At 38.1% G+C, this 14,108-nt stretch overlaps 1 protein-coding gene across 1 annotated transcript in view; it reads left to right on the forward strand.

The window, feature by feature from the left end:
• Positions 1-14,108, forward strand: part of SEMA5A (semaphorin 5A) — a 435,475-nt gene that overhangs the window by 207,115 nt on the left and 214,252 nt on the right. Inside the window, exon 5 of the mRNA XM_090276235.1 lies at positions 10,101-10,146. Coding sequence (XP_090132361.1) covers positions 10,101-10,146 — 46 coding nt within the window. The remainder of the gene's footprint in view (positions 1-10,100; positions 10,147-14,108) is intronic.

Here is a 14,108-nt window from a genome sequence, read left to right on the forward strand (position 1 = left end):
ATTCCAAAGGGCAGCAGAATGCCATTGTGCAAAGAAATCCCAGGTAATGGTGATGTTTATGTTGTATTAATATTAATTACAACTTAGGAGAAGCAGCTGGTGATGAAAAGAAGGGTGGTGCTTTTCATTCCTGCTCTTCATTTCACTCCTACCCACTTGGAGTTGTTTTAAACCTATACTTTATGGTTTAAATATTTTCTTCTCTCTGTCCTTCTTCATGTTGACACTCGATTCAGAGGTATGCGTTTCTCTTGTAAGAGTCTCTCTACTTATCTTCCTCCTCCTTCCACTGGTTCTCCCCTTTCTTCCACTATGCCTATTTGATTAATTAACCTAATCTGTGTTTACTAAGTCTACTCTTTGTCTTCTGGCTTTGTTAAATTTTGTGCAATATGCCTATTTGATTAATTAACCTAATCTGTGTTTAAAAGTCTGCTCTTTGTCTGCTGGCTTTGTTAAATTTTGTGCAATATTTGCCAGAGATTAGTGTACCTAAGTATCACCAGGAGCGTTCATTCAAAACTCAACTTTCTCTGCTCCCCACTCCCATCTCCTCTGGTTCAGTGGCTGGAAGTGGGGTAGAGGTCCGGGAGTGTGAGCTTTTAACAAACATGTGGTCTGCAGACACTCTTGTGAGAAAGACTTCTAACCATGTGTTCCTTTTGCTGTTGTGAAAAACAAAATATTCTCTGCACTGCTGGAGCTGGAAAGCAGATAAGCCAAACAGTGTAGTTATTTATTTAGTTAGAAATATATATATATATAGTCTTCTGTTTTCCAAATTCCATGAATGAGCCAACAAAAGAGTGTGATAACAATGAATCAGCCTCTTTACTTTGAGTGTGTGTGTGTGAGATACAGTATTTGAGTGCTGAGAGCTTTTCTCGCCGGTCCCACATGGGGTCCATCAGAATTTATTAGTTCGGTTGTTACTTTTTCACAACTCTTCATTCATCAAATATTTATTGAGCCTACCTTATGTCAGGAAGTATCTTAGGCATTGGGAAAACAAATTTGAAGACTTTATAGCCTAGTGTAAGGGTTGTCAAGCTAAGGCCCAAGTTGGCCTCCTGTTTTTGTAAATAAAGTTTAATTGGAACAGAGCCATACCCATTTATTTGTATATTGCCTATGGCTGCTTTAGAACCTGAGCTGCAGAAATGAGTACTTGCAAGTGAAACCACAAAGTGAAGCCTTTACTGTCAGTACGTTAAAGAAAAAGCTTGCTGACTCCGGGACTAGTGAGTGGGTCAACACAAGCATTTAAATTCACCCAGGGAGGCCTGAGTAAAGGAGCATGAGGGTCCTTGGGAGTAAAAGAGGGACACTCAGAAGGGGCTGTACCAATTGGGCCTTGGAAATGCATTAGGGGTCTGGAAAGGTCTTCCTCCCAGAAGGACCACACCACATGGGAAGTCCCAGGTCATGATGTGGCTTGACTGAACTTGGTGGCTGAGAGGGAACTATTGTAGGTGAGGCCAGAGCTTTAGATGAGGTTTCATTATGGAGGAGCTTGGACTCAACCCTCGAAACCTGTGATTCTGATTCCAGCAATCATGAGAGTTATCTGAGAGGCCTTTCAGGAAAGTAGATGTCCAGACTTCTCTCCAGGTCATTCAAATTAGACTTTCTGGAAGGAATGTTGGAATCTTTATTTTAAGAAGCTCTTTGTTGTTTTGTTTTCATTTATTTATTTTTCTTTAAAAATTTTTATTGTATTTTTTTCCATTACCATTTATCCCCCTATACCCTCCTACACCTTCATCCACCCCTCTTCCCTTCCACAGTCACCATACTGTTGTTTGTGTCCATGAGTTCTTTCTATTTTTTTCTTTTTTGCTCGATACCACACCCCTTCTCCCAAACAACCCCCCCCCCCCCCACACACACACAAGGTGTCAGCCTACTCTCTGTAACAAGCTCTTGATGATGTGCTGGCCTGGCAAATTTGAGAACCTCTCCCAGAGGCATCAGTTGCTCAGGAGATGTCCAAGCCTACCGATTTACACGCTCAGATTTCCATTAGGAAGATACTTTTTGCCATATTATGTGCAGAACGTGCTCGAGTTTGGAGAATTTGGAGGTAGAGATAGCAGTTGGAGGGCTTCGGATCAGGTGACCTCAGAGAGAACTTGAACTTAGTTAGTGATTAGTGGGAAATTGAGAGAAGTCAGATTTGAGACCTGTTTCAGAGCTGGTTTTGACAGTGATTGATGGCAAATAGAATGGGATGGCTGAGGGCAAAGGCCAAAAGCCAAAGGTGAGATTTGGGATTGTGGTTTGTGATGGCATTAGCTGGATTTGAGCCTGTGGGAGATGGGCTGTAATTCTTTGATTATTTGAGGAAACATTGAAAAAAAAAAACACCTTAGATTTTGCTAATTCTGAAGATAACCCAGGAAAATAATTATATATGGAAATAATTGGAGCAGTGAATATTTCTAGGAAAACAGAAGTTAAAAGAATTATAGGGTAATTCTCTTATTTCTTAAAAATGAAAAATGATCTCTATTAACTGAAAAATGCAAAGGAACAAATTGATACCCAATGGATATACAAAGAAGCAAAAGTCACCAGTTAAATTTACAGCAATAAGTCATCATCTGTAATCCTCAAAGCACTTAGAGATTTGCAAGTAGCATTTAGAGCATAGTAAAATTTAAATTATCAGTGTGATTAACAATGTTCATCAATAACTTTGCCCCTAAATATACTTATGGAAGAAGGCTTTTCTGGTTTCATATTTCTGAAATTTGCTGACAACATTGGTTTTAATTGTAGCATGCCACTAAAAATTAATCTTTGCTATTTCATTCTACTTGCCAAAGATCAGGAGGCTATCCATGTATTCTGTGAATTTTAATCTTGGTATTAAAACTTACCAGAGTGCTTTTAAGACTCTTTGGTCTTGATTTTGATGCATCCTTTGAAACTTATTTCTAATAACCAGGACTTAAAAATGGTTTGAAATAAGCTTTTTGGGAATGAGATAAAGAATGAAATAAGCCAATACAATTTTGAGAGAGTGATTACTGAACACATATGGTAAAAACAACAATAATAAAATCAAAATTATTTTAAAGATCTTATAATGCAAAGTACATATATTTATTGTTTGGGGGTGTTCAAAATAGTTGGATGAGGAGGTAGCTTGTAACACATTCATATTATACACTTGTCTCCATCTTAAAGTACATTAGCAAAGGAAAAAAATTCAGCACACAGAGCTTTGATCAAAATGAGACCCAACTATTTAAAATTCTTGCTATATATTTGGAATAGTTTGGTTATTTTAAAAGTTAATTATGTTCCCCAAAACTTGTGGAAAATGTACATAAAAGAGATAACTTTGGAAACGTTATACCCACAGAAAAATATAAAGGCTCTGAAAGTTGTTTGGAGTCAGCCAGCATGATGAAAGTCTTAGGAACAGCAATGATAGATAGGTGGGTGAAGTATGTAAGTTGATTACATGATGGAATGAAATCTTTATGTTCTTTAAAGCTATGGATATGATTGATATATTAAATGTTTACATTTAAACAATTTTTATAAAATTGTATTGTATTTTAAAGGATATAGTTACTACAATAACTCTACATTAGCTGCAAAGACACAAACTTATATTTTTATCCTCAAGCCTGTCAATACCATTGAAAATCTGGATATCATGCAAGATGTCACTGTTTCAAATTCTGTGCCAGTTGCCTATCAGTAACAGTTAAGACAGAATCTGGAAATGAAAAAAAATGAGAGGATGATGCTGGTATAGGCAGGTGCAGGTGACATTAGCTTTTCGGATGAGGTCAGTCAGCTCTTAGATTTACCCCAATGGTCACAATGTTGATACAGTGTGTGTTTTGTCATCGGGTTGTTTCATGACCAACTGTTGTCTAAACTTTGATATGAGTTTGCATCATTATTGTTTACAACATTTTCTTATAGATTTACTTGCTTTCTGTCTTCATTTTGTCTTTGTGCAAAATGCATGTCTGTCTTAATTATTTGGTCTTTTGCTTTTCCTTAAGAATGCCTCTACCGACCTGTTCAGTAAGAGCTTGGAATTTTTTTCTTTGATTTCATAGCTATATTCATCAGAGACCAATTGAGTTATTCTAAGAGAATGCCATTTTAAAACACCTGTGTCTTTCATAATTAATGGAGGTCAGAGTTAAGTTTTATAGTGTCTCTAGATAAAATGAGTCATTTAGTTAATATGCTCATGATGGCTCAACCTTTTCTTTAATGCCAGCTGAATTTTATTACTTTACATGAGGATACAAATGAACTTTGTCTATTAAGGTCCATACTGCCCCCTCAGAGAATATATCATTGTGCTTAATGATTTGTTGCTAATAGGCCTCTGGGGGGTGTGATGGCACACAGGGATGAGTTATTCAGTTCTACAGTCAATCAGAAATACACTTCAGTGAAGAGGGGGGAAATGCACTCAGATGTCTAGTGAGTAAGGGATGAATGGGCTTCAAAACTGTCAGCTTGTGTCTGCCAAATGTAATGGCTTTGTGATTTGAATTATTTAGTGTGTTGGATCTGTGACTTACTCATGTATTAGCCCTCCTAAAAGTAATACGTTTATTATATTTGAATAGGCAATGTCAAATTCTATTCCAGAACATTGAAAAAGAGTAAGTCCATACCAAGGGAAGAAAAGCTCATGCTTTTATTTACTATAGACATTAAAGTGAACCTTTAGGGCAAGGATAAACCCTTGCTTTTTATTTCTGTAACGAGAGGAGAGGGGCATGGAAACAGAGAACAGCTTCCCTAAGCTGTATAACTAATACATTCTGAGAATCTCATCTCTTAATCTTGTGCACCACTGCCTTTCTCCCTAAAGAATGGTAATATTCCTCCTTACTACCTATTTACATCTGGGGGTGTTAGGAAGATTAATGAGACCACTTACAGGCTTCGGGTTGCTCAAAGCATTGCCGTACTGGAGAAACTGGCCCTGAATGAGACATGCGGTTAGTGGTCCTTGATGGCGGGAAGTCAGAAGCATTACTTCTTCACATTGGAGAAGTTGGTAGCCTTCCTTGTGAACCTCACACATAGGGTTTTTCCTCCTCAGAATCGCAAGGTAAAGCTGTCACCTCTTCTGTAACGCCCTGGACAGCAGCCGCTTGCTGGGGATGACCATAGATCTTACTTTAGTGTGTGAGTGGTCCCACATTTGGTAATAACAAATTTTTATTCCCTTTAGAAGATTTTCTTCCTTTTTGTACCCTGTAATTATGTAGGTCTTTGACCTAAACTAGAATGGATCAAGTTGTCTGGGGAGATTTCAGGTCCCTCGCCTTGCTAGCTGGATTGGAATTTTTCCAACAGCAAAAATGCACTTGGAGTTGTGCTTGGAGCCAAATAGTTTGAGGAAAGAGGTTTGAGAATAGTAGAATCCACACTGTGTTTTGTCAGATTCTTAGGTTCCAATGAGGAGATTAGGGAATTCCACAAATGTTATATTTTTATTTCATCTTTTAAAATATTTTTTAAATCGCTGAAAATCATGATAGGTAAAGCGTATACTGAAATGTATAACATTACTTACTTCTAATATGAAAAAATCCAGGAAGGCATTAAATTGTTTCCTGGGGGTTTGTGTAGACTACAGTCATGTATTAAACAAATATTTGAAACATCTACCAATTCTTTGTCTCCAAAATCAAACAAATAAAAAAATAGTAATAAAAAAGTAAACAACCAACCGACATAAAAATAGACCTTGAATAGATGTTGAGTCTATATAAGCTTCTAAATCTGATAACTCCAATTTCAAAATTTTCAAATCAGCATAGTCAACTAATTTTATGATTAACATATTATAGGTAAGTACTTATTGAATAAATTTTTATTAATAAACAATTATATTTTTATATACTGAGATTTCAGTTAAGTTTATTTTGAAATATGTCATTCATTGACCAAAATTAAAAAATACCTGAAAAATGTATTTTTAGGAATTTACTGAAATATATCGTCTTTTCAAGTCTTTCATGAATGGCCATGTATTCCTCAAACTCTGTTGATCATTTCATATATATATATAAAAATGCTCACAGTTTCTCATTTCACAAATGAAGAAACTTGGGCACTCTTAAAGTAAGTCAGTTTCAGGAAGAATTTATGAGAAACAGGAGGAAGAAAGGAAGCACCATCTCATCAACCAGACCAGTAGGATGAACCTGTTCTCTTAATGGGCAGACACACACAAGGCATAGTCAGATTACAGTCCCAGAGGTCAGACTCAATTACGTAGAATCAAATGCTTGCCATTGGCAGTGCTAAACATTGGATCATCTCAAAATGATTTGTAAATGTGACTGAACAATGAAGGCATGAAATAATTGTACTAGAAGAACTATTACTGTATGTGTGTGTGTATTTAGGAAGGGGGCATTGGAAAACTGATTGGTAAGGCCATGTAACACAATGAGACAAGGGACACTAAACTGTGCAGGGTCGGGGGGGGGGGTGTCTTGTTTATAATCCTAGGACTTTCTCTGAATCCTAGTAATCTTGGATAAATCACACTGCACATCTTAATTTGAAAAAGTTTCTCTACCTACAAATTGAGCTGTATACCCTTTAATGACAATACAGCTCTAGAATTCTTGGTGCCTATGGTTTTTATTTGGTAAAAAAATTGAAGGTGGGTTAAAAAAAAATCACCAGCTTGTATTGTGTAATACAGAATATAGCAAAAAAAAAAAAAAAAAAAAAAAGAGGTCAGATCTTTGGTGCGTCCCTTCATTAAGATGGTGGTCAAGGTGGCAGCGGTGGTGCTAATGTTTGATAATCACTGTGCTGTTTTTCCTAGGAAGCATGCACCTCCTCACTGCCCTTCCCATTCACCTATTCAACTCCTCTACTGTACGGATTTTCTACTGATAAGATGTTTGCAAGGGCACCAGGTGGTTTGTGAATGCAGAGTAAACCGTTAAAAGCCACTGGTAATGGCTAGGGTTAGAGAGTGGTACCTTTACAAACAGTTGGGACCTGAGAGGCAGGAAAAAAATTGTCAGCAGAGTTAGATTTGCTTGGGAGATGTATACTGAGATGTGACATGTTTGTCATCATAAACCAGTGTCTTTCTATCTTAGTCCATTTGGGCTGCTGTAACAAAATCCCACAGACTGTGTAGCTTATAAACAACAAATTTATTTCTCATAGGTCTGGAAGCTGAAAGTCCCAGGTGAGGGTGGCAGCATGGCTGGGCTCTGGGGAGGGCCCTCTTGTGGGTTGCAGACGGCCAGCATCTAGCTTTGTGTCTTCCACAGTGGAAGGGGCTAAGGATCTTTCTGGAGCCTCTTTTATGAGGGTAATAATCCCCATTCTTAATGTATCTACCCTCATGACCAAAACACCTCTGAAAGGCACTACCTCCTAATATTGTCCCCTTTGGGGGTTAGGATTTTTAACGTGAATTTTGGGAAGATTCCAATATTCAGAGTGCATTACTTCCCCTTCCGAAAACACCTGAAAACTGGACCCTGGGGTTTCAGACAATGATCTCTATACCTTCTCCAAGTCTCACCCCAAGTAGAGAGGACTTTGAGTGCTTCTCTTCAGTTGTCCTCCCCAGAGCTCTGTGCAACATCAGGGACACTACCATCCTCTTACCTCATGCGGTGAAGGCACTTTCAGCTCTTCCTTTGCGTATGGGAGCTGCCTTTCTGAAAAGTTCGCAGTGATAGATACTATAGTGTGGGCATGCACATGTGTCTGTGTGTAGGTGAGGGTGTGTGGGGGTGGAGTGGGGGAGGTGCAGGATGGCCTTGTAATATCATCAAAGCCCTCAGGTAATTTATTGACTGAAAAAATGTGAGTGTTTTTATTTATTTATTTAATTGAGAGTATTTACAGAGCCGGTGAGTTGGAAAGAATGTGGTAACTGGGTTCCAGAATCAAGACAAGATAAATAATATTGTCTTTTTTCTTCTAAAAATCCAGTCATGGTGAATATACTGAGAATTTCATTGTGTCTGGAAATTTTAATATTTCTTATAAACTCTCTAGCAGTAGATATATTGATTGCATTTTTACAGTGTGTCAGGCAGGGGTCTTAGTGGTTGGTTTGTTTGATTTAAACCTCACAGCCACCTCAGGGGCAGCTATGACTATTCACTCTATTCTACAGATGAGAAGACTGGGGCACAGAGTGCTGAAGCTTTCTTCCTGAGGTGTATAGTGACAGAGCTTTGGTTTTTGCACAAGTAATCTGAACCACTAGGCAGTGCTGTCTCCTGTAACAGAGGGGCCAGTGACCACTGGCAGCTTTCTACAGCCAGGAAACCACTTATAAAATCAGTCAGGGTCAAGAGCCACAGCCCTGCCTTGTATGCTCCTCACCTGAAAGACTTATCTCTCTCTGTGTCTATAGATTTCTAACTTCTCTTAGAGGAGTCCTGCTGGTCTCTATTTCACATCAGGTGAGATCTTGGCAACTCTTAGGCATTTACTGGGCAGGGGACCATGATCTTCCATGTGTGCACTGAGTTCATGGGCTTCCCCTGCAGGAAGATGTTTCTGTTGGAAACCTTGCCTCTGCACGGTGCCCAATTAAATGAAAATAGACTCTGCTGCCATATTCCCTACTTGAAGGCCTCCTTAATCTGGTTCTTCATTGTGGGCTAGGAATCAACCATAATAAAGAGCGGGAGAGTGTTCCCCAGATGGCTTTGTGGTGTGGTTCCATGTGCCAGCCATGCTTCTGGGGTTATTTTCAGAGATTAATTTGGAAGGACACAAAGGATGTGGCAAGGAAGCCATTACAGTGGGTGGAGGAGGCAATTTTCACTGAGTGCATGATGGCAGGGCCCCTATGTGGGAGACAAATTGTGAGAGATCTAAGTACCTGGGGCTGGTCCTTGAGATTTATGAGACCACCCTGAAAGGGAACTTAGTTCTGTTTCTGCCTCCAGCCATGTGTGTGTGCACTCATGCTGCTGGATGTCAGCTTCCCAGATGTTTCTTTCTCTCCATACCTGTCCACACCAGAGGCGTGTCTCCTGGTCTTCTAGGCTATGCCCTTGGCCTAACTTGACAGTCACTTATTACTTCTACTGGGACAGCCTCCGTTTCTGACATCTACCTACCTCCCCATGTAGTTAAAGCAATCTACTTTTGTTTTCTACTGGTGTTGTAAAATTGTTTTTTTTTTTTTTTTTTTTTTTTTTTGTTTAGATATAACTTTGGATTAGCCCATTATAAGATAACCTCAACTTTATGGGGACTTCTCCCCACCATCCTGCATTCTTGGGGTCTGCTTTCCATTGCTCTTTGCCAGTTTTCTCTGCCTTCTGCTTATGCTCTGGTTCTCTCTGCATGAAGTTCCTTCATGATATGAGTCAGAGGCCACAGCATCTCACATGAGGGAGGCCCGTCTGTTCTTTCTAAACACCACAGCAATAGGATCCAAAGCCTTGTGTGGCCGACACATACAGCTTTTCCTCCCTGTGCTCTGCTGACCTTGATTGTTTATTGCACTGTTCTCTTCTTCCCCTTCACTGTTGAAAGCTGATAGTTTCCTTCTCTCTGATTTTCTCTTTCACACTTGGGCAAACAGGCAGGGCTGACTTTCAAGTCCTTGATGGTGGCACTCTGACTTCATTTAACAAGACAGAACACTCTAATACTCAGACCATTGTTGAATTCAAAACCTGGGAATGTTTTAATTATAAAACTTGGTGAATACAGGTGATCTGAAAAAAGACACGTGAAGACTGGTTTTATATCATCTTCCTTAAATTTAGTTTCAGAATCAAATGCCCATGTCCTTTTGTCAATTCACATAGATCAAGAGAGCCAATAAATAATGTAGACTTACCCAAGTCTCTCACATGCACATGCACACCTTGTTCCTTAACTTTCTTGCCCATATCATATGTGTTTGTTGAATTATTGAATGCCTCTTTGAACTCTGAGGTCCTAGGAAAAGTGTGCTATGCACAGTCTTAGTAGGAGGATGCTTTGGAAGCCAAAAATCATTGTCCCCCCTGACCCCCTTTGTTCTCATGATATTTATGAACTGTTATTTTTTGGATCTATGAAAAATAAACCTCTCTTTTTGTATTTTGTAGAAACTACCTCTTCAGGTTACAGCTTGAGGATTTGTCTCTGATCCAGGTAGGTGCAATTTATTTTTCTTAAGCTTTCATTTTCCATCCCAATTAACTCACTGTTTGAGGGAATGAAGACAGATGTATATGAAGGTATTAATCAGGCTGCTCCAGGGATTCATTGCATTAGCAGGTCAGGCCTCAGGACTCTTGGCTGCCCTATTTGATATGTGTCATCACCTGCTTAGATTCGTAGCTGACCCTTTTCTCCTGCTGTGCAGTCCCCCTTTTTTCATGGGCCTCATCTGACTTTCTCTCCTGCAAATGACAGATAATTCCAAGGACATTTCTTCAATGTCTGGGAACATCCTTTTCTGCCCTAGATAAAATAATCATTGATTATTTAGCTTGATGTTTTTAGCCATCATATTCTTGTAAAAATCAACCCCCGTAGAAAATTATTGTTTTCTCTTTATAGTTTATAATTTATAATTAAGTAAATGTAAATATATGTGTTAAAAAACTACATATAGCAAAAAACAAGTGATGATAGATAAAAATGCAATTTACCTATGTCTGTGTTTATTGTTTGGAGAAGAAACCTGATACTTTTATGTCTGAACGAGGTATTTATTTTATTGGTGGATCTGAACCATAAAGGCCCACATTGCCCTCTAGTCTTTTAAAAGGGTCTGATGACTGGGGTCTCCTTGGAGAAGGAGAGGGTTATGGCACAAATATCTTCTTCACTGAGGTTCTAGAGGTCTCCATGGAACATACCAGAATCCCGGGGCTGTGTCATTTGGAAAAAGTTCTTCAATATCTTTTAATGTCACTTTCATGTACTAGGTTTTTAAGAAGTGATTTTCTTCTGTGATGCTGGTGTTTGTGAACATTCAGAGAACTTTGGAGCTTGGGCCTAATATTCGATCTTTCATTCACCAGGGCCTTAAAATAAGCAAGTCCCACTAGCAAAGTTACTATTGGTAAAAAGCAGGGTCTCAGAAGATGGTAGACTTGGTGATCTAGCTCCATCTACTACTTCCAGCACTGGTGGGTTTCCTCATCTGTGATATGGCCACAAAACACTATCTTCCCCAGTGAGTCAGTGATAAAATTAAATAAAGCAAGGCATGCACGAGGGATAAGGCGTGGTGCTTCCTGAACAAATGTTAATTGCTTGTTTTTTAAAAGGGAATAATAATAATAAATAATACATTATTATTCAATTTTTTTCATCACATTGGGCAATGAATTGTCTTTCCACTGCAACTTATTATTTAACTAAAGTAAATTAATTGATTCATTGGTAAAATTATAATGTATTAAAAATGAGTCAGAATGATCAGCAGTTTAACCAAAATACCATTTTAAAGCTCTGATTTTTAAATAACATTTTATATAAAATATAGACCTTCCAATAGATAGGAGCTATATATTATGCTCATTGTGATCCTCATGGTATAATATATTACCTGGCATATTGTATGTGTTTAAAAAGTAGAATGTGTAGATATGTGTGTGTACAAGCATATTCATTGATTTTCTAGTTCTCTTGGTTTAGAGGGCTTAGAAGGCAGCAATGAGCACACTTAATACACAGTACTAGCTTTCTAAATTTTGTTTTCCACGAAAATAAACCAAGGGTCTCTTATAAAAGTAACTGATTCTTGGGCCTGGGTAATGGAAGTCCCAGCTAAGCCTGGAACATTTTTAAAAATTTTTATATTCTTCTTCTTTTTTTTTTAATAAATAAATGACTAATTAATTATTTTAATAATAAAAAATAACAATCCCTCCCTCTCAGATATTAAGACCCTTTATAATCTTATAAAGGACAATGGGCAAAGGTCTCAAGCTCCTCTAGCTGCTTCAAGCTGGACATGGTCATCGTCCTACCTAACCTTGGGTCCAGAAATCCCTAATAAGAGTGCGGGTGTGGAGGGGAGGGTGGCCTTCCCACATGGGGAAGGATCGTGCTGACTCCAGGTCATTTGGATGTCCCGGGACAATGGCGTGCTTGGTTTAACAGGCTGGCATCCTTGTTGTATTCTGGGAGCAACAGATTTGGCAAAAGTGTTAAAAGACGTAATTCAATCCATAACTACTAGATGACAAAAGGCAGGGATTAATTTTTCAATGTCCCACATTAGGGAAAAAAAAAAGGGCTTCTTTGGAGGAAGGTGTCCCAGGCACATCTCACCTGTCCAAAACCCTTTTGCCCATTATACTTAGTTTGGGCTGAGGGAAATATTTTATATTTCCCCCCTCTCAGACCTCTGGGCCCTTTTGGTCCAAGCCATTAGGATAGAAGAGATAAACCAGTTTTAAAGTGAAGCCCACAGACCACCCCATTATTCACCAACCCAGCCAGTTAGTTCTGCCAAACCATTGAGTCTCAGGAGGCAGCGTTGCAGACAGGATTAAGTGAGGCCCATATGCACAGACAATCACTCAGGTAATGAGATCATAGGCTTATGCCCTTTGAAAACAGAAAACACATCTTAATTTATGTAACATAACCCACAAACAAGTCTCTAAATCTGTAAGACTGTCTTATTGGAAAGACATCCAGTTGCAAGGCATTTGACGTTGTTCTTGCCTGTAAATTAAATATCTTTGATGATACGACAGACATAGTTTAACTTTCAAGTGAAAACATATTTTAAATGAAAATAAACTTTAAAGACGGTTAGCTGCACTACTTTATAGTCTACCACTGATCATTGTGATTTTCCTTGAATAATGATTTTTTTCTCCCTAAGATTACCCTCCTTGTTATTAAAGGGACTGCATTAAGTCCATTTTTAATTTATCCCATTCATTTGCATAAACACAACAAGAGCAGCAAATGATCACTTATAATCTTTAGTTCTGCTCTGCTGGAACTTACACAAGGAACATTTAGGGTGACCTTCAGTCTGCCCTTTAGGGCACAGAAGCAGATCCACATACCTGGCATTCAGCCTTGCCTGTATACACCTGTCTTTTCCAAGCCCTTCTGGTTTTCCATTGTGCCTTAAGGTCCCTTCTAGCCATCTTTCAGGAAAACAACCTTCATTCCTTCCCTGGAAAAAGCCTGGAACATTTTATTGTTTCAGAAACTAAGGAAGATTTCAAAGAACAATGAGAGCATGTCAAAGGAGTTAAAAGCCAAATTGAAAGGGGCTCACTGACAAAATCTGGGACAATTTGATTATTAAAGTCAATAATGATGGTATCAGATTATAAAACACTGAATAAACTAAGAATTCACGAGTATATACTAACAAAAAATAAATGAATAAATAAACAATTGTGGCAGAAGGGACTGATCTTCCTTACTGTAAAATGGCAAAATGAATGCTAAAACTTATGGATGAGAGTTTGATGATGACCAAGATATTTATATTTACCTATAAAATACTTATTAATTCTAAGAGGAAAATGTGCTATTTGTTAATGAAAAAACCTGGTCAATTTCACCATCACCAGTTAGTTGAATGTACCTTCACTGGTAATGGAACAGAAAGCTAGTATAAGCCTCCTGATTCAATGCTCTGAGAAGGACACATTAAGATTTCTATAATACTCCAGCCAAAAATTATAACCAATTTCACCATGAGAAACCAGCACACAAAACAAAACTGAGGGGCATTCTGCAAAAAATTTTGCTTCTAGTTTTCAAAAATCACCAAGTTGTGAAGGTGTATAAAAAGATTGAAGACCTATTTCATCATAGAAGAGAAGCAATAGACATGACAATCCAATAGAACACTTGATCCAAATTGCATCTTGGAACAGAAGACAGAATGTGCTATATTGGGAAAAGTGGCAAAACTTTAAAGTCCATAGATAAAGTAGTAGAAATGTATTAATATTGATTTACTGATTTTGATACCTGTAATGAGGTTATATAGGAAAATACCCTTGCTCTTTGAAAAAAACCTACTAAGACAAGTAGGGATAAAAAATATCATTTCTACAACTTATTCTGAAATGATTTAAAAAACTACAATATGTGTATTATAATACTAGATACGTATAATA

Source organism: Furipterus horrens, unplaced genomic scaffold, assembly GCF_987537825.1.
Source record: "Furipterus horrens unplaced genomic scaffold, mFurHor1.1.pri manual_scaffold_5, whole genome shotgun sequence".
Lineage (NCBI taxonomy): Eukaryota > Metazoa > Chordata > Mammalia > Chiroptera > Furipteridae > Furipterus > Furipterus horrens.